Source organism: Mustelus asterias, chromosome 3 (assembly GCF_964213995.1).
Source record: "Mustelus asterias chromosome 3, sMusAst1.hap1.1, whole genome shotgun sequence".
In the NCBI taxonomy this organism is placed as follows: Eukaryota; Metazoa; Chordata; class Chondrichthyes; order Carcharhiniformes; family Triakidae; genus Mustelus; species Mustelus asterias.
This window is the reverse complement of record NC_135803.1, coordinates 43,219,020-43,240,993: the sequence shown is the minus strand read 5'-3', so window position 1 is coordinate 43,240,993 and position 21,974 is coordinate 43,219,020. Positions and strand designations below refer to the sequence as shown.

General features: G+C 40.6%; 1 protein-coding gene across 6 annotated transcripts in view; it reads left to right on the top strand.

Annotated features, from left to right (window-relative positions):
• Positions 1 to 21,974, top strand: part of naaladl2 (N-acetylated alpha-linked acidic dipeptidase like 2) — a 902,781-nt gene that overhangs the window by 442,149 nt on the left and 438,658 nt on the right. For all 6 annotated transcript variants that reach the window (XM_078208119.1, XM_078208130.1, XM_078208111.1 and 3 more), the window contains one exon: positions 12,424 to 12,543. In XM_078208119.1, coding sequence (XP_078064245.1) covers positions 12,424 to 12,543 — 120 coding nt within the window. The remainder of the gene's footprint in view (positions 1 to 12,423; positions 12,544 to 21,974) is intronic.

Sequence of the window (21,974 nt, the reverse complement as noted above, 5' to 3'; positions counted from 1 at the left end):
TATTTCTTTCAATGAGGATAGTCATGGAGCCTTCTTCTCCCACTCATTGTTATATTGATTCCTACCTTTCACAACTGGATGTGAAAGAACTCCAGAAATTAGGGCTAATGCATTGGTTGTGGAATTGCTTGGTCTATTGTGTGCTGCCTCCACTGTTTGGCATGCAAGTAGTCCTGTGCAGTAGCTTTACCACCTTGGTATCTTGTTTTTAGATACACCTGGGGCTGCTTCTGTTAAACTCTCCTATGTTCCTCATTGACCAAGGGTTGGTCTTCTGGCTTGATTTTAATTGTAGAGTGAAGAATATGCCAGGCCCCAAAATACAGATAATGGTTGAATACAATTCTGATGCTGCTGATGGTCCACAGTGCCTCGCATATGTCCAGATTTGAGCTCTATATCTCCTCGATAATGCATGGTGGTAGTGACAAATGACACAGTAAATAGTATGAAGGGCCTTCTGGCAAAAGAGAAAATAATGAAAGGAATTTTTTGAGGCGAATTTGCTAACATCTTAGTATCTATGAGAGCATTGTGGAAAAACATTAAATGGCTCAGTCTTTTGTGTTTGGTTTGGTAGTTATTCTTTTCAATCGAGCAGAATACATGCAATTTTAGAAAGCTACCTGCAAATTTATTTCATCACGTGTTGTGATGCTGGTTGTCATTGTCTCCCTGGCCAACTGGAAGAATAGATATAACAAAATAATTTTCTTGAGATGGGGTTGTCGGAGCTGTACTCAAATTTGACAATTGAGGATGTATTTGGTTCAGAGCATAGACTAAAACACAATTTCCAGTTACAGAAATGATTCTTCTGAATGCGGCCTGCAGTTAGAATTTACACTAAACCATGGCAATGGGTTAACAAGAGCAAGTCCATTAACAGCATGCTCAGTGTTCCAAATCATTTGATTTCAAAAGGTCAAGAGCACTCGCTTTTACATTTGAAATTAAATCACTGCTCTCACTGGATCACCTTGACAACATTTTTATTTTGTTTGTATTCTAGTGGTGTACTTATTTTATCCCAAGGACATTCCCCACAGTGGAACAAGCTGCCAAAGGAAATAATCACAGCCCCCATCACTTTAAGTTTTCAAAACCCATCTCTGTATTATTCCCATTTGTAAGTTTTTTTATGTTCAGGAATGCCATCTCAGCAGGTCATACTTGGTTTACCTAGCACTGCCCATATAAATGTTGGTGGAACATGGATTTTAGTCTGTGATGTTAACATAACCAAAGCAGAGTTAGTGCTGGGGTTTCGTGCAAACTCCTTGTGTAACTGGGAGGATTTTACCAGCCAGAAATTGGTACGTTATAAATGAGAGCAATGCGTGACTGTAATCAATACATTTGTGGCAATTTCCCCAGGAAGCTCATTTTAATGCATTAGCATGTCATTAGTGAGGACTCTCTCCAGGACATCCCCCCCTCACTGGATATTCAGCTCTACATAAACGCCTTCACGTCTGAGTGGGATTTCAGAGGTGTGCCCTCAGGCAGCCAGCACCCTCGGGGGTGTTAATTGTTTAGGGGGCACCAGAGAGGAAATGGGAGATGCAGGTAAGTACAACTCGGGGGTGGGAGTCCAAGAATCGCCATTTCAGGGAGAGGGACCTGGAGGGATCACTTTCAGGCTTTATTTTCCCTTCATGTTAGGATGCCCCTTGCTTTAAAGGGGCTGTGAAGGCTGGTATGCAGGCAGCACTTCCTGTATCCTCCTTCCAAGGTTGCTGTCCATTTCGCAACTGAGGGAAGGTTTGGGAGGGACAGAGCACTCCCATTCTCACACTCCACTGGGATGAGTGCGGTGGTTCCCGAAGCTTGATAGCAGGCAGGGTGGAGGCTCTGTGGGTGAATGAAGTGAACTTTAATGACAAGCATTCAATGCACTGGTGACCATTTACACTAGTGCCTATATTCACCCGTGCTCTGTGGATGAACAAAGTAAATATTAACGTACTGCGATATATCTATTTTCCCTCTGTCAAAACAGTGGCAGGGACTTTGTTACAGTGTACACCAGCAAGTGGTTGACACAGATACCTGCAAACTGTCAATGCTGAACTAAAACATTTAATTTGTACTGTCACTGTCAACAGAAGAAAACATTTGAGATTTTTTCAGAGTTTCTGTAGTTGATGCCCTGCTTCCCAGCCACATTGACATTTGCAATTACCGTTCTTTAAAAAATAAGTATTGAGAGTCCTTTTTCTGTCTGTAAAACAATGGGGGAATTTTAACAACAAGAAACAGACAGGTTTAGGGTTAAAATATTCACACCAGAATCCTGATTCAATTCCACCTCCAGCCTTCCCACTTCCAGCATTAATGGAGGAGGGAAGGGGATGGTGATCCACCCATTCTTAAATTCTTCCTCAGTGTACCCAAACAGGCGTTGGAGAGTAGCGACTCGGGGATTTTCACAGTATCTTCATTGCAGTGTTAATGTAAGCCTACTTGTGACACTAGTAATTCAACTTAAAACTTAAAAAAGTTCTAAAAATGTTATTTAGGCTGTGAGCCCCATTTTTCAGGCCAAGGGCTGCTGACCCCACGAGGTAAGTGCATTTGCACCTATCTGCTAGACCCATAAGTGCCTGCCTGGACAAGCCTCCCACATCAGACATCTTCCCCCAAACCCCTGACCTTCCCCACAAGGGATAACCTCCCAACCATCCACAGTCCAGGCCTCCGCTTTCCCCACACCTCTCCAGGCTACTCAATTCCCCCTTATCAAAACGCCTCTAGTTTTTTCACCCCAGGCTTCCATCTTCCATCTCTCTATCCTGAAGGCATTAATTTCCCCTTTCCCCTCTTCCCCTAAGTCTCTGACATACCGCTCCCCAGCCCTTGGATTCCAGAATCACCCTTCAACTCCGACTGCTTCTCTCTCCCAATTAATCCTCTTGGTCAAATCTTCCTCTCTCCATCCCTTCCCTCCAATTGATATCCCTCCTTATCCCTTTACCCCTCTTCCAGTTTGCTTTCTGGAGCAGATACACTGTCCTACCAGGTCTGTCAGCTTCCACCCGACCAATTCCCCACTCAACTGGAAGCCAAGCTCATCACCTAGGTTAGCTACTGTGTGGGGAACTGATCAGTGATGTCATAGGCACGCTGTGGAGTTAAAATTCCCAGTATGTAAGGTATTCCGAACTTCTGGGCTCCTACATCTTATTAAAATCAGCAAACAAATAAGATGGGACAGAGTCCATATTTGACCTACACCTGGAGTGGAAAAGCAGAAAAGATCATTGACGATACCAGTCGAAGATCTCGAACCAGCGATATTGACAGCATCACCAACAGGCAGTGCAACATCAACAATGTCACGAGAAAGCTTAACAACATTAGCGACATCAAGCACAATTCCAACAACATCAAGCACAATTCCTACAACATCAAGCACAATTCCTACAACATCAAGATTAACGTGCATAACATTCCCTGTGGAGCATGCCAACTTGCCACTGAGTGATGGACACCAATTTTAAAAAAAATGCATTCATGGGATGTGGACATCGGTGGCTGTGCCAGCATTTATTGCCCATTCCTAATTGTCCTTGAACTGAATGGCTTTCTAGGTCATTTCTGAGGGCATTTAAGAGTCAACCAATTTGCTATGGACCTGCTGTCACATGTAGGCAACAGATTTCCTTCCCTGAAGGACATTAATGAATCAGATGGGTTTTTATGACAATCATCAACATTTCATGGTCCTCATTAAACTTTTAATTCCAGCTTTTTTTATTGGATTCAAATTCCACCATCTGCCATGGTAGGAGTTGAACCCAGGTGCCCAGAGCATTACCCCGGTCTCCAGATTACTTGTCCAGTGACAGTAGCACTACATCGCTGCCTTCCTAACAATGGCACAGTGGTTAGCGCTGTTGTCTCACAGCGCCAGGGACCCGGGTTGGATTTAAGGTTTGGGTCACTGCCTGTGAAGAGACTGCACGTTCTCCCCGTGTCTGCGTTGGTTTCCTCCATGTGCTCCAATTTCTTCCCATAGTCTGAAAGACATGCTGGTTAGGTGCATTGGCCATGCTAAATTCTCCCTCGGTGTACCCGAACAGGTGCTGGAGTGTGGCGACGAGGGGATTTTCACAGTAACTTCATTGCAGAGTTAATGTAAGTCTACTTGTGACACTAATAAATAATTTTTTTTTAAAAACTTAAAAAAACGTATAATATGGAGGATAGAGGCACAACATCTTACCACCAAAGCGATACAATGAATAATATGTTAAGAAAAAAAATAGGCTATAGCAGGCTCTTAAGGGATTCCATTTAATTGTAAGCTGATGGTTAATCTTCAGTTTAGCTACTACTAGCTACTATAAGAATGTTAATGATTGGAACAGTTATATTGATATCGAGATATTGCCTGGATCTTCCAAGCAGCGGCAGTGATCATCAGATTTGTGCTGTGATTGAAAATCCCTCTAACTCAACGTTGATGCATGTGTATAGCAGGACCTTCTGAGCCTAGCTTCCACAGTTATGTGGAGCGCAGTGTCCCCGTGGGAACTCTATCGAAGCAGAGTAGAGTCGGGGGCACACAGGACACCTTTTTATAGCACCAGCTATAAATTTAAAGTACATTTAAAGTTCCAATTTGAATGTTAATAAATGAATGCTGGTGGCTGGGTGAGTGAATTTGTAGGTGAGTGCAATGGTAGCTGGTAATAAGGTGGTCAGAGTCTTGGGGATGGGGCAGGTAGTTAGGACTGGTCAGATCAGGGATGAAGTTGGGTAGGTTTGAGGGGGTATCCAGGATCAAGGGGTGATGGGTGGGGTTAATTAGGGAGTGGGAGGGGTGATTGGGCTGTCAGTTAGGGAGTTACTCAGGTATTAGACTGGGTTTTAACCTGTCTTAACATTTCCTGGGTAATTATTCAGGTAAGTCCTGTGGAACTGTCCGAAGTCTTTGACTCTAACTCATAGGGAGACATTTACAAATGGTCCCAGAGAGCAGGGGAATTCCCCTTCGGAAAGTGAAACTTACTGGGCAAATGGAGCGCCCTGCCTCAGGATTTCTATAGGGCCCCGATAAGCATCTTTAGCCGTACATCCAGTCTCAGACAATCCAGAGATCGGAAAACTTGGGCCTTTTTTTTTGAAGGATGTTATATTGTCACATTATCCATAAAGACTTCGGAATTACTTGTTTTACAATTGTATATCTGGGGTGCCACATTTACTACTGCACTGTACTTGACTTTTGATGTTGAAGAAATTCTGGTTAAAATATTTCTGATCACTAAGCAAGTCCCCTGATACAGTAAATAATTTAGCTTATAATAAAATGTTCAACTTCAAAATAATGAAAAGTTTTAATATACTTTTAAAATATTGGCTTTTTTAAAAGTTTGTGTTTATGCATTTTTGTTGAATGAACTGTGGCTAGTTTTGCAAATTTGGTTCAGCAGATTTGAGCAAAGCTAACGTCAAAATTATCAAGCATAGTTTCAAAACCAGATTTTGAACTCTTAACATTAGTACTTTAAAGCTGGTGCTGAAACTCAGACAATATGGATAACACTAATTACAAAGTCCAGCTTTCAACCCACATCAGTTTCATATTATGAAAGTATCCTGCTAAATCTGATCACTGAATGTGGAGATTAATGTTTCCTCTGGGCTACTAGTGACATGGTGACATGTTGGAGCGATGCTAAATAGCTTATTATAATAGCCTGTTGTATTAGGTATTAGCCCATTCCATAGATCAAAGCCAAAGGACATAGGAAATGGCATAGCCAATAGATATTTGAAAATTATATTAAAAGCCATCATTTATTGTGTTGGAACGATGACTGGCATTTTTTGCTGGATGCATTACTTGCTAACACTTATTGAAATACATAGAAACCTAGCCAATTTCAAATTTGTACTTTATTTACCTTCAAGCTGGCCATTAACCTAATTGTGACTTTTAACCCCTACCCCTCCATGGTGTCCCCCCCCCCCCCCCCCCCCCCCCATCTAATGGAAACTGGACCTGGGGCAGTTATAGTGGAATGGGGGACTTACCCTATGGCTCCCCAAAGACAGAGAGGTGCAATATTAACTTGAAGTTTTAATCGGGGAGCCTACGTTGTTGGGAAGTGAATTCAAAATAGTTGGGAAGGATTTATTTTTGCAGTTGCCTTCGATGTGACTTTAAATTTTCTAGTGGGCTAGAAAGACCACAAATACCAAATGCTTCTCAGGGATCCAGAAGGAAACCTTGGACTCTGGGTTTCACTACCCCCACCCCACTCCTGACCCCTGCCATGATCCCTTTGAAATCACACTCCTCTAATCTTAATTTAGTGCCAGAGAGCATTTCATCTGGTTTCCGGCTTTAACCTCTTACCTTCCCATTTTAATGACCATGATGCCCCTTCCCAACTGCCAGGCCACTTGGTCAGGAAGTCAGTCAGTGGCTGATTCAACTGGATAAGAATCCTTTCAATTGTTCCTGGATAATTATTATTCTTCATAAAATAAATCTGTGTATACAACAGTATTTGTACAGGACTTGAGAAATAAAAGGAGATATTACCAGCTAATATGGAAGCGGGTTTCATAGTCAGCAAATTAGTGATGTACCACTCTTCGTGCAAACTGTCATAATAGACACAGTAAAGTATGAGTAACTTGCATCGGATCTGGACGGAAATGTCCTTTGTGGTGTAATACTGTGGTTGTAAGATGGATCTTTAATCTTTTTATTTGCTGGGGAAAAACTGCTGAATCAGAGTAGACATAAATCAAAAGCTGTTCTAACTGGATGGTATGTTAGAAAAACATGGCCAGTGTCACAGTGGGTTTATGCCCACTGTCAGCTAACTAAGTTTTCAAACTCAGTCATGCCCGTGCGAGGAAATGCTGAGCACAACTTGGGCAGCTCTCTCGGAAAGGGAAAGGGAGATTCAGCCATAGGCAGTCTTCACCCTACATTGTAATGCCTCTAATCGTGGCTACTTCAGCGTGATGGTGAGAGGTACCTGTTACCAAAGCAAGAGCAAAGAAAGTTATATTTCCTCACCAATCAACAAATAGATTAGTTGAATAGCATATTCTTAAAGTTGTAATGGTTCCTTGGTGGTTGATACTGCTTGCCAAATGCACACTCAATTAACAGCCTCATGATTTGATCCTAACTGTGAAAATGCCTCCCACTGTATATTGTCAGGAAGAAAGCTATTGAATTAAATTACATGGAGTATTGATATTGTTCCCTTAAAATTAAAGCAAATTAAAAGAAAGAACTTAACATTTATATAATGCCTTTCATAACCTCCCAATGTACTTTGTAGCCAATTAAGTCCTGTTTTAGTGTAGTTACCATTGTAATGCATGTTACAACTAATTGTCTCAAAACCAGCAGTGAGATAAATAACCGATTTAATTGTTCATGTGGTGTTGAGCAAATTCTCCTGCTGTTCTTGGAATTGTGACTTGGGATCTTTTAGGTCCACCCGAGAAGGCAGATGATATCCAGGTTTAATGTGTCATGATAATATGTCCGACAGTGTAGCACTCCCTTAGTAACACACTAAAGGGTTAGCCTCAATGTTGCTGATAAATCGAGCAGAAGCCTACTTGGTTAACCAATTGAACCAAGGCTGACACTTGCTTTAATTAAAATTTTTAAAGTTGTAACAGTCACCTTCCATTTCTTTCTGCTGCCATCATCTTATTTTCTTTGCATGTTGTTATTGAAAATTTTCCCTTTATCAAATTTGTTTTAGTACATTGTTTTTCCTGATCCTGGAAGATTTGAGTTAATCCAAGCCAGCTTGTTACCCCGCAATGACAATGAAGTGTTCTTTTCTCATTTTTCTCACACTCATCTTGTCTCATTTTTTGCATACGTTTGATGAGGCAAGGAAAAATAGAAAAAAATCTTTTCTTGTAACATCGTAAATGCATTTGGGTGACTACTCTGCTAAAAAACCTGGCAATACTTCTTCAGTCCATGCATCAGAAATGGGTCCATCGTTGTCCGCTTCCTGTTCACACAGGTTGTTGTAAACTAAGTTATGTCTCACCTACATGGTTGGTTACTGAGCCCTCTGAACCACATGCAAATTGGTGAAGGGTATGTAAAATTAGAGAGATGAATACATGGCTCAAAGACTGGTCTGGGAGAAGTGGTTATCAGTTCGTGGGACATTGGCATCAGTACTGGGGAAATTGGAGACTGTACCATTGGGACAGTATACATCTGAATCATGCTGGGATCAGTGGTCTTGTGGACCATATAATTAGGGAAGTAGAGAGGGCTGTAAAGTAAAGAGTGGGGGTGAGGGTTCAGTTGCTTGGAAAATTAGGAAACCAAAGTTAAAGGTAGGAGTGCAGGTTAGTAATCAGTCTGAGTGTAAACAGAAAACTACAGGTAGGGACAGATCATATCAACATTATATTAAACCAGGGAATCATACAAGAGCTCTAACTAGGACGGGGAGGGTTCTAAGAACGGAAGGTTTAAAAAATCAGGGGATTACGAGGAAGCGGTGACATTGAATAGTGAGGGGGAACTTGACTGTCATAATGTGACCGGCCAGGGAGGAAACACAAACAAAAATGTGAGACAGAACTGTAAAAAATCAAGGCTAAATGTTCACTTTCTGAATGCACAAAGCATTTGCAAGAAGATAGATGAGTTGATAGTACATATTGGAACATATGAATATGATGTATTAGCTATTACAGAAATGTGGTTGCAAGGTGACCAGGACTGTGTGCTTGACATTCCAGAGTATATAATGTTCCAAAAGAACAGGCCAAAGAGGAAAGGAGGTGGGATAGCACTGTTAATCAAGGAAAGTTTCAGAGCGGCACTGAGTGAAGATATAAAGGATAGTGATGTAGAATCGGTTTGGGTTGAAATCCTGAATAGCAGGGGAGGGAATACCAGGGTGGGAGTAGTTAATCACTAGACCTCCAAAATGTGACCTCTCAAGGAGTCAGAGCATAAATGGGAAAACATCAAGGTATGTTTGAAAGGAACTTGCAATTATTATGGGAGATTTTAATCTGCAAATTGACTGGACAAACCAAACTGGCAGGGGTAGCGTAGAAGAGGAATTTGTGGAGTGCATCAGGGATTGCTTTTTAGAGCAGTATGTAGTGGAATCCACGCCAGAATGGGCTATTTTAAACTGGTTTTGTTTAATGAAGAAGGATTAATAAGTGATTTTGTGGTTAAGGATCCCCTTGAAGGGAAGTGACGACACTGTGATAGAATTCCAGATACAGTTTGAGGGTGAATGCCACAGGTACATAACCAGTGTCTCCAACTTCAATAAGGGCAATTATAATGGTATGAGGGAGAAGATGTCTATGGTGAACTGGGTAAATGAGCTAAGATACAGGTCAGTAGATGAACAATGACAGATACTCAAACAGCTGGTCCAAAATGCTCAGCAGGAGTTTATCCCAGTCAAATAGAGGAATTCCACAAGAAAGAGGCAAAATCCATTGTTAACAAAGAAGGTCAAAGATAATGTCAAATTGAAAAGCAGAATATACAAACTGGCAAGGAATGGTGGCAGACTAGAGGACTGGAAAGGTTTTAGGATCCAGCAGCAAACAAATTTTGAGAGAAAACTTGCATGCAGCATAAAACAAACAGAAATAAGTTTCTGTCGATGTAAAAAATAGGAACCAGGCAGCTAAGATAACTGTGGGATCTCGACTGAATGAGGCTGGTGAATTGACAACAGCAAACAAAGAAATGGTGGATATGCTAAATATATTTTTTTGTATCAGTCTTCATCATGGAAGACATTGCAAATATTCCTAAGATATCAGGTGGGATAATTTCAAATAATGTGGTAGAACTTACAAAGATCCCAATCACAAGAGATAGAGTATAAGAGAAACTCAAGGGGCTAAAGGCGGACAAGTCACCTGATGAACTGCATGCTTGGGTTTTAATGGAAGTGGAGGCAGAGATAGTGGACCCATTGGTTGAAATGTTTTGTAATTTGTTAGATTCCGGGAGGGCACCAGAGGATTGGAAAACAGACAATGTGACTCCCTTGTTCAAAAAGAAATACAGAAGTTGGGGAATATAGGCCAGTTAATTTAACATCTATTATTGGCAAGATACGGGAGTCAATAATCAAAGGGGAAATAGCTTAATCATTTAGGAAAGCTGAATATAACCAAACTTAGTCAGCATGGTTTTATGAAAGATAAATCATGTTTGACAAATTTGCTCGAATTCTTTGAGGATGTAACAAGGAAAGTAGAAAGAGGGGAACCTGTAGATGTAGTGTAATTAGATTTCCAAAAGGCATTTGACAAGATGCTGCATAAGAGGCTGCTGCATAAAGTAAAATCTGTGGAATTGGAACAAGTGTGTTAGCATGGATTAAAAACTGGCTGTCAGATAGAAAACCGAATTGGAATTAATGGGTCTTTTTCAGAGTGGAAAGATGTAACTAGTGGAGTACTGCAGGGATCAGTTCTTGACCCACAATTGTTCACTATTTACATTAATGACCTGGAGGAAAGAACAGAATGAAAGGTTTCTTAATTTGCTGATGATACGAAGATGGAATCATAGAATCCCTACAGTGCAAAAGAGGCCATTTGACCCACTGAGTATGCACCGACTCTCTGACAGAGTATTTTACCCAGGCCGTCTCCCCCATCTTATCTCTGTAATCCCACGCATTTAACATGGCTAATCTCATCTAACCTACACATCTTTAGACACTAAGGTAATTTAGCATGTCCAATCCACCCAACCTGCACATCTTTGGTTGTGGGAAGAAACCAGAGCACACGGAGGAAACCCAAACAGACACGGGGAGAACATGCAAACTCCACACAGTCACTCAAGGCTGGAATTGAACCCAGGTCCCTGGAGCTATGAGGCAGCTGTGCTATTGTGCCACTCCAAGGTGGAAAGGAATGTTGTGATGAGGATATTGTGATTGTGCAATGGGATATAGATAGATTGGGTGACTAGGTGAAAATCTGGTAAATGGAGTTTAATGTGGGGAAGTGTGAGGTGATGCACTTCGGTAGGCGGAATCAAAAAGCAGATTATTATCTAAATGAAGAGAGACTGCAGGTGGGTGAAGTACAGAGGGATCTAGATATTCTAGTGCATGAATCACAAACAGCTAGCAGCAGGTCCAACAAGTAAATAAGAAGCAAACAGCATTTTGGCCTTTATTGCAAAGGGGTAGGGTTTAAAAATAGGGAGCTTTTGTTGCAGTTGTACTGGGTGTTGGTGAGGCCTCACCTGGAATACAGCATACAGTCCCCTTAGCTAAAAAAGGATATAGTAACATTGGAGGCAGTCCAAAGGAGATTCACCTGGCTAAGTCCTGGGATGAGAGAGTTGTCCTATCAAGAGAGGCTAAATAGTCTGAGTCCGTATTCCTTGAGGCTGGGAAGAGTGAGGAGGGGGTAACCTTATTCAAACCTATAAGATCCTCCGTGGCTTGACAGGGTAGATGGTGAGACGTTTTCACTAGTGAGAGAGTCTTGAACAAGGGGACATAGCTACAAGTTAAAGGGACAGTCATTTAAAACTGAGGTGCATAGAAATTTCTTCTTGCAGAGGGTGGTGAATCTCTGGAATTCTCTACCCCAAAGGGTGGTGTAGGCTGGATCATTAGAAGTATTTAAAGTGAAGATGTGTAAATATTTGATAGATTGAGGAATAGAGGGCTCTGGGGAAATGGCACAGAAAAGGAGTTGAGGCTGGCATAGATCAGCCATGATTGTATTAAATGGAGGGGCAGGCTTGAAGGGCCTATTTCTTGTGTTGTGTTTTTGTGTGCATTTAATGGCTTTAGCTTTCTAGGCAGGCAGCTGTTGAGTAGGAATTTCTGAGCTCTTTCAGGATTAAACTACCGAAGCAGGGCTTCATCAAAATTGGTCACCTTACATTCCGTGGTTTCCATTTTGCCCAGTTCTTGAAGTTCAAAGTTGACATCTGATGAAGATGATGTCTGCGCACTAAACTTGCATATAAGTGGGAATTGCAAGAAGTGAAATTGCAAGTGAGTGAACTTTTCACAATTAGAAATATGAGGGGGAAACAGGACAGGAAATGGCTGCATTGAAATGGAAATTGCAAATATGCAAGATTTGATTTATTAGCGATGCTAAATGGGTAATAAAAAATATTATGTGTAATTTTCTTTTCTAATGAGATGGAATATTTGAAATATTTAACTTTCACGCACTTAAAATGAATTGGATCACCAAGCTTTTTTTTAAACAGAGTGTTTTAAACATTCCTTTGGTATTTTCCACTGCTCATCAAGCGTGAGTATTCAACTAATATTGTTACCTGTTTCAATTGAGTTGCTGATAACTAAGCAATTAACGAGCTATGCTAACAAATGCAACAGCAGAATCTGTTTATTGAATATTGAAAACATTAATTTTCAGGCGGAGGTCATAGATGTACAGTACGGAACAATTGATGACCTGCTCCGGCTTCAATCAAATACCAATTTTACCAAAAAAATTGCACTAATTAAACTTGGAAAGGCACCTTTATTGTATAAGGTAAGGTCAACTAACATTATTCTGGGACTTATTTTTAAATTGGAAAAGATTCCTAATATGTTCATTGTTTTTATTTGGTTTCATTTATGGTGCAGAATGGCAAATATTCCAAACAATAACCATTGAAAATATGAACCTGACTGATGCAACGTTAATAAAGTATATTGATGAAAAAAATACTGTTTTAGTTTGTATAATAACACCTCTACATTTTGTGCTTATCTTAACATTTATGACATATAAGCTATCCATTAATTCAGCCTTGATTTATTTGCATAAGGGTATATTTGAATGAAAACCTGTGCTCTCATTCAAGTGGTCTAATTAACCCAATTGGTGCAGCATCTCTTTTGCTGGAAGTATGCACTAGACACTACTAGCCTGTTGTTAAAGAAGATTCTGCAAGTAAACTCCAAAGGGTTGACATCACTTTCAAAAGGGTCCATGACTGATTCAAAGCTCTTGAATTCTGGCGCTGGGAGATGTTTAGGCAAAGGTACTAAGTCAGATAAATCTATAAAATGGATGATTCCATTCAAGGTCACTGTCAACTAACAATAAGAAGGATAACCACTTGCTAAGTGCAATAATTGTGTTGCTCAACTGATGATTCTGAATGTTAACTTAGAGCATTGGAAAAGTGCTCATGCCACTGTTGTCCTTCGTCAGATGAATAATTTTTTTTCAATGGGGTGTGAAAGGAGATGGACTGTTCCTGGGGACAAGGTTCACTCATTGAAATAAAGGCAAAACACTGCGGATGCTGGAATCTGAAACAAAAACAGAAAATGCAGGAGAAGCTCAGCAGGTCTGACAGCGTTTGTGGAGAGAGAATAGAGCCAATGTTTTGAGTCAGGATGACCGTTTGTCATAGCTCACTCTGACTTGAAACGTTGGCTCTAGTCTCTCTCCACAGATGCTGTCAGACCTGCTGAGTTTCTCCAGCATTTTCTGATTTGATTTATTATTGTAACATGTATTCGTATACAATGAAAAGTATTGTTTCTTGCATGCTATACAGACAAAGCATACCATTCGTAGAGAAGAAAAGGAGAGAGGGCAGAATGTAATGTTACAGTCATAGCTAGGGTGTAGAGGAAGATCAACTTAGTGCAAGGTAGGTCCATTCAAAAGTCTTGACGGCAGCAGGGAAGAAGCTGTTCTTGAGTCGGTTGGTACGTGACCTCAGACTTTTGTATCTTTTCCCTGACGGAAGAAGGTGTTTTGTTTCACTCATTGAAAAATAGCCAATGACCCCCTTTAGTTTCGCCAGCACAGAAAAGGTGCACTCGTATTTATTCAATGATTCACAAAGTAGTGGAGGGGATAATTAGAGTGCTTAAAGCATATTTCTAGTGCCTGAGTGATGGTATTTTACAGTACACTGGTAAATTAGCAAAATTGAAATGGACTGCTGTGGATGGCACTATTCTGTCTGAGATGAAGGATCACCCTTATTCTTGATAGATGGCATTTTGAAAATAGCTAATCTGAGTATTTCTGTTCTTTTATGTTTATCACATTTAATATTTGGAAAAGGGATCCATCTATTTTAATATTCTGCCCGGTTCTGTGTTCAGAAGTACATATACTCCAGAAATATTTCAATATGTGAATTGCCACATTGTCCCCACCCCCAACCATTGCAAATCTTAATTATGGTGATAATCATGGTTCCATATTGAGCAGAATAGTACATTGCATGAGATAAAGCAGTCACCCTTATAAAACAGCAGATCATCTGACCCACTGTGAGTAATGCTATTAATGATCTGCTAGAACAAACTAAAATACAGTATGTTCCGCTGTTACGCTTAAGGTCACACTTTGTTGCAGATTAAAACAATTTTAAAAAGTTATTTTTCTTCCAAACTCCAGCCTGTAATTGCTGTTCCAATCGCTGTGGGTAAACCAAAGTAACCAAATTTACTGAAAGACCCCCAAATGAAGAAATTACCAACAGGATTCTATTTTCTGTAGTGTTTACTTCACACAAAACAAAACCGACTCAAATTGAACATGAACTAAGATACTTCAAGGGGAAAGGTAAACTTCACTTTAAATAGTGGATAGAATGAAGATAGTCTCACACAACCACAAGCATCCACACAACAAATGTGGCACCAAATGCAATCTCGCAGTGTTTTCACAACCTCTGGTACGTAGGATCTCCCACTTGCCCATTCAATCAGTTTGGCCCTTGAGTTACAACTACTGGCAGCTGTATTCTATCCAAGGTCATTGGATGTAATAATCATCGGAAAGGCAAAATACTGCGGATGCTGGAATCTGAAACAAAAAGAGAAAACTGCTGGAAAATCTCAGCAGGTCTGGCAGCATCTGTGGAGAGAGAATAGAGCCAATGTTTCAAGTCGGGCTGACCTTCGTTATCTATGAACCCCCTCTCACTCAGGCCAATTCAGAGCTGATGGCAAAGCTTTCCAGAGTTCCTTTGCAACAGACCACCAACAATATTCAATTCATGATCTGGTCCTCTGATACAAACTCTCAGCTCTTTTGCATGCCTGAACTATTCACATTGATTTTTACGACTCACTTCCTTTTCGCTCAATCCTGCCCAAAGGCCTTCTGGCATTGTGTTTTTTTTGCCTAACAGAAAACCAATCTTTTTGTAAAGAGCTTTGCTGCCTTCACCTCATGAGTTCTGTATATGTGTGTTGATCACTTTCTTTCTCCTGCTTATGGCTTTCCTCTGTGTCTGGCCACACGGTTCCTGCCTTAACTTCCTTTCTACTTCCAGGTTGAGAGTTGCCAGGCCACATGGACTTGCATTTCTCATGATGCGAGAAAATTACAATTGATCTCTTTATAATTGATGCACTCTAATCCTTTTAGGGGATGTGATCATTGCTGGCTAGGCTAGCAATTTTATTGCACACCCTAATTGCCCTTGAGAAGGTGTTTGTGAGCTGCTTTTTTTGCTTCTTGAACTGCTGCAGTTCTTGTGGTGTTGGAAGACAGTTCCAGGATTTGGAGCCAGCAACAGTGAAGGAATGGCAATCTAGTTCCAGGTCAGGATGGTGTGTGGCTAGGAGGGGAACTTGCAGGTAGTGGTGTTCACATTCATCTTGTTCTTAATGGCTGGGAAAGGTCAGGGGTTTTGAAGGTGCTGTTGAAGGAGCCTTGGTGAGTTGCTGAAGTGCACCTTGTAGATGCTACACAATGTTGCCATTGTGCATTGATGATGGAGGGAGTGGGTGTTGGATGTGGTGGATGGGGAGCCAATTAAGTGGGCTACTTGTGTGCCGCAAATGTTACTTGCCACTCATCAGCCCAAACCTGAATATTGCCCAGATCTCACTGCATATGGGCACGACTACTTCAGTATCTGAGCAGTCATGAATAGTGCTGAGCATTGTGCAATCATCAATGCACATCGCCGTTTCTGATCTTATGATGGAGGGAAGGTCACTGATGAAGCAGCTGAAGATGTTTGGGCCTCAGACTCTACCCTGAGGAACTGCTGCCATGATGTCCTGGGACTGAGAAGATTGATGTCTGACAAGCACATCCATCATCTCTTGTGATAGGGATGACTCCAACCAGTGGAGGGTTTTCCCCCTGATTCCCCTTGACTCCTGTTTTGCTAGGACTCCTTGATGACACACTCTTGACAACTGCTGCCTTTATTTCAAGGGCAGTCCCTCACTCCTCAGCTCTTTTATCCAGGTTTGAACTAAGGTTGTAAGAGGTGAGTGGCCTTGGCAGAATGCAATTTGTGCATCAGTGAGAAGGTTATTGCAGAGTAAATGCTGCTTGACAGCACTGTTGATGACCCCTTCCTTTACTTTGCTGATGAAAAAGGACCTTTTCAAACATTCTTAAAAGAACTACAGATTCCCACAGACGTTTTAAAGAAATTACAAATTGTCCTAACTGTACTGCTTCCAGGTCAAAGGTGGTCACGCTGTCAAGCATATAATCTCTGAATGACCTCAGCCTTCGCTCACTTCAACAATCAGACTTTATTACTTTATTATGAGAAAGAAAGCTAGCCTGATTTATAATTAATCCAAGCAGTCATTTCAAGAATGTGCAACCTTAAGCCCCTTCGTCTTAAAGGGACAGAATATCCCATTTCAGCAGCAAATTAATACATCAGGTGTTGCATTGTATAATGCTCCTGTTTATGCAAAACAGCTATTAGTGCTGAAAAAACACAAGATGCAGGTTTGTGCCTGCAATCTCCAAGTTTGATCATTTTTCAATGTGCAATTAAAACTTTTGCGAGGAAGTATTCTTGGTTCTCACTAAAGAAATAAAATGCCAAATCTTTCAGGATACAATGTCAGTTAAATCCTTTGGTCAGCCGAAGAAAATATAAAGAAAGATCATCAGGGAAGTTATTTTTCAACAAAGCCTAAACTGTACATATAATATTTTATATGTTGGTGTTCACAAAACAATAGCTGGGATTTACATCATATCTTTAACATATTTAGAAATCTAACACAATTCACAGGAGGGGCTGCATGGTGGCACACTGCTGCCTGACAGCACCAGGGATGGTGTGTGGTTTGGAGAGGACCCGGGTTCGATTCTGCCCTTGGGTGACTGTCTGTGTGGAGTTTGCACATTCCCCCCGTGTCTGTGTGGGTTTCCTCCCCGTGCTCTGGTTTCCTCCCACACTCCAAAGATGTGCGAGTTAGGTTGATTGGCCACGGTAATTTGACCCTTATGTGTCAGGGGGATCAGCAGGGTAAATATGTGGGGTTACGGAGATGGGGCTTGGGTGTGATTGTTGTCGGTATAGACTTGATAAACTGAATGGCCTCCTTCTGTGCTGTAGGGATTCTATGATCATTGAACAAAATTTCATACCCAGCCATATAAGGAAATAATAAGGTTGATGCCCAAAAGCCTGGGCAAAGAAGTTTTAAAAGAGTGTTTGAAAGGCGGAATAAGAAATTGGAGAAGCAGAAAGGTTTAGATCAGGAATTCCTGAATTCCTTCGGGCCTTGGCATCTAAAAGGAATGCTACCAATAGTGGATCAGTTAAAATCCAGGGCGTAAAAGAGGTCAGAATGGGGGAAACACAGATATCTTGGAGGATTATGGCACTAGCCAAGATTAGAGATAGGTAGGGATGAGGCTATGGAGTGATTTGGAAAGACAAAAAAAGTTGCTTAACCAGGAGCTAGTGTAGGTCAATGAACTAGGTGGTAATGGGTAAATGAGATTTGGTGCAGACAGGAAGCAAAGTTTTGGATCTCTTCAAATTCATGGGGGAGTAGAATGTATTGAAATAGTCAAATCTTGAGCTATCAATGACATGGATTTCAGAATCCAATGAGCTGAGATGGGAGGAGTCAGATGATGTTAGAGGGTGGAAATAGTTGGTCTTAGTGATGGTACCAATATGTGATCGGAAGCTCACCTCAGAGCCAGATATGGCATCAAAATGATGAACTTTGTGGTCAGCCTCAATTGGTTACCAGGAACACAAATAGATTCAATGGTTATGGAATAGAGTTTATGGTGGGGATCAAAGAAAAATTCAGAATGACCTTGAATTATTAATTCTGAAGATTATAAAGTGCTCATAAATTTGCTGTTAATTTACAAAAGGACATTATTGTTTCCAGATATAGCTGGCTGCTATGTTTCAGTTTTGCTTTGACCCCAATCATCAACTAGTAACGAGCATTTTCTGAGTACAATGCCAGCTCATAAAAAGATAAATTGAGCACTTGAGGCAGATAGGTCACCTACCTTTCTAAACCCTGATATGATTAAGTTAGGAGATAATTAGGTACTCTGATTCCAAATGCTTGTCAGGGCATGAAAACACTCATAGATAGCACAAATTAGCACTAAATCTGACAATCAGGTGCCATAAATTATGGTTGGGACAAGAAATGGAAACAATCACACAAGTGCAGTTGAAGTGTGATGCCTGTAATGACTTAAATCCAATGGAAACGGATGTTGCCAATGCGGTGTCAGAAGTATCTATAGTCTGATCAGTCATCATACTGCAGGAAAGACAATGCTGAGTTCAACAAGCACTACTTTTTTTTCTCTAATTGTGAGAACGGGTTTTGTAATATGGATAGAAATGTGGGATTTCATTTTTAATTTTCTGACTTTAAACATAAAAGTAATTGAAGCAGAGATTATGTATATCTTCAATGAGGAAATAAGAATGATGCTGCCTTTTGATTTCCACTACAAGGATGATATCGCACAGGCAAGTTTCAATGTATGTTTATTTAGTCTTTCATCGTTTATTGTAGGGGAAAATACAAATGATAGCAGATCTCCCTTGCAGTTTCTCATATGTCACAGATGAGACTGATGTGCGATGGCTAAAATGTGAAAGCTTACAGGAAGCATGTAATATATGCACTTTGCTCATTGTGCATCAGAGATTACTGCAATTCTGTAGCAACGTGGGTGCCTATGCCGTGGAGGGCATCACCAAGGCCACTGACCTACTGTGACAGAATGAGCCAAATTCCATTTTGATTACATAATCAGAGATTTTCACTCGCACACAGTCCGAAAGGCTGCTGGTTAGGTGCATTGGCCATGCTAAATTCTCCCTCAGTGTTACCAAACAGACACTGGAGTGTGGCAACTAAGGGACTTTCACAATAACTTCATTGCAGTGTTAATGTAAGCCTACTTGTGACACTAATAAATAACAGGTGACAGGTGTCAATGAATAGTGCTTATTTGCATATTCCAATTTTAAAATCCAGGAATAGACTACAAGATATCATGGATGGGAGGGAGGGGAATAGTTTCCTGGGTCTGGTAGCCCTGGTTGTAAACAGCCCTGCCAATAAAGAATCAAATGTTTCCCATATATGTGTGTGGCTATTTCCCTCCTGCGCTGCTCCCGTTGTCAGTCATTACAAAGTTAACATTTTACAGTTCTGTGATTCTGTGAGAGAGAGCCGGAATTCTACCCGAGGAAAATCAGAGTTTTGAAGGATTTTCATTGTAATTCTACTGCCCTGCCCGCCACGGGAATTGGAGCGGGCGAGGGATGGACAGTGGGAAGGTCAGTTGACCTCGGGCAGGATTTTCCAGTCTTGGGTCGAGCTAGACCATAAAATCCCATGGCTGGAATTCGTGCCATATGTACTGAAGGGACTTTCAGATAAACCTGTGTGATTTATCAGTGTTGTACCTCCAATTTAATGTGCCTGTTAATTCATGTTTAATATATGTTGATTTTGGTTTATATTGTTAAAGCAAAAGTTATCAAAAAAGGTGAAGTACTGTGCATTGGCTTTTCATGAGGATCATTTGGTAAATTTAGTTCCTTCAGTCCATTGATCTCCACAGGGATCATAACAATGGAGAAAAGAACTGCCCTCAATATTGTTCAGGCTTCTGCTCAAAATCAGCAGAGCATATGCAAAGTGCACTCTACTACAAAGCAGTGATCAGTGCCTGTAATTTGGGTCACTGCTCATTTGATTGTTTGGAGTGTGCACCAGTCAAAGGTGTCCCGTTAGGTGCAAACCCATTGAAGAAGGAGGAATTTCCAGGTGCAGGTGGGGCCTAGATACTGGAGGGAGGCAGTGGCATCTAATTGACCTCAAAGGCAGAAGCAACATTGGAGGTGAGTTGAACAGTGAGCTGAAGCCTCAGAGACCACAAAATGCACTTAACTGCAGGTTTTTCTATGATAGAAAACTGAGTGAAACTTTGACCATTGAGGCGTAACTGCTGCATTATCCAGTAATAATCCAGCAAATGAAGCAACTACGCAGTCAACATTAGAACTATCAGACATCAAATAGTGTAATGGTTGAAATGTAACCACAAGAAATAGTGAACGTATTTATATATCTTAGTCAATATTTTTGTGCTCAATCGGAAAGGCAGATACATAAGTTTTTCCAGTACTAATCGCTCCTTAAGTGGATAGCGCATAAATGGATGAGTATCAGAAGATAACAAGAGTAGTCGTAAATATTAACGGCATTATTTATCAGTAGTAGGTTTCAGTTATATTCATCTCATGGTATGATGACTGAACCCACGCCAATAGTACACATTTGTCACCAGCGAGGGAATCAAAATAACATTTTAATTTTGTTTTATACCGAGATGCTTTTTAGTTCTATGTATGAAAGAACATAAAAATGACGATACACTGCTTGGTTCTCAAAAATTAACATCAGAAAATGTATCTGCGAATGTGGTTTTGGAAACTGCTTTCCAAGGCATATCATGATTTGTTTGAAACAGAACTGGGAAGTGGAGGCTAAAACCTTGTGAACAACATCATTTATCATTTTACTAGTGTTTTTCTCTCACTTACAAAAGGCAATCACCACTCTGATACATAACACATTGTCATGTTATGTATTCATCATTGATTTATTACAATCAAAGCATTCTTTAAGGAAGGGAAAAAACTTTAAGTGCAGAATATTTAAAATGGGTGAAGTACATAATGGTTTGTGTTTTTTATGGTATGTTGGAAGCACTTTTGTCTCGTTGACGTTTACTTTTAGTGACATGATAGGCAACAGTACAAAATGGTGAAATTCAAGAATCAAGACCTTTGTAGTTCAGTACAATCATCACTTTTACATTGCATAAGAAATGGGAGCAAGAATAAGTCATATGACCCTCAAGTCTCTGCTGCCTCCCCAACCAATAAGATCATGGCTGATCTTCTACCTCAATTCCACTTTCCTGTCCCATCCCATGTCCCTTGATATCCTTTGTGTCCAAAAGTCTGCCAATCTTAGACTTCAACATACTCAGCGACTGAGTATCCACAGACACTGGGGCAGGGAAATCCAAAGAATCACAATCATCTGAATGAAAAAAATCTCCGTCGTAATTAGCTGATCTCGAGTCTAAGACTATAAAATGTAGTTCTAGTCTATGCAGCCAGGGGGAAACAACTTGTTAGCATCTTGACTGTCTAGCTCTCTAATGACTTTGAATGTTTCAATGCGATAATTTCTTTCTTTCAAAACTCCAGAGTAGATAGCCCCATTCTACTCAACTGCTCAACATATTTAGCAAGCAACATTACATTTTCAACATATGAATTAAAACTGAATGGCCATACTTGCCTTGCCAGCCAAATAAATTCCTCCAGCTTTACCCTTGCTGGTATATTTTTCATGTTTATCATTCTACCTCAGCATGATAATTTTCAGATCGTATATTTGCAATGACTGCGTTAGGCAGGTGAGCTGGGACAGATGGTTAAAATCAGAATCTCCGACACTCAATAATAAAGGTTAAAATCACATTATACATCATAGTCAAAATTCAAGTTCTTTATAATCCTTCATCATATTTGGAAAGGCCTCAAGTCTACTTCTGAAGGAAAGCCAAAAGTTCCGTAATTAATAATAATTAAACAGACATTTGAGTTTTGGTAGTGGCACTGCTTTTGGGGTTCAAATGTAAATGGCAGTGTACTTTCT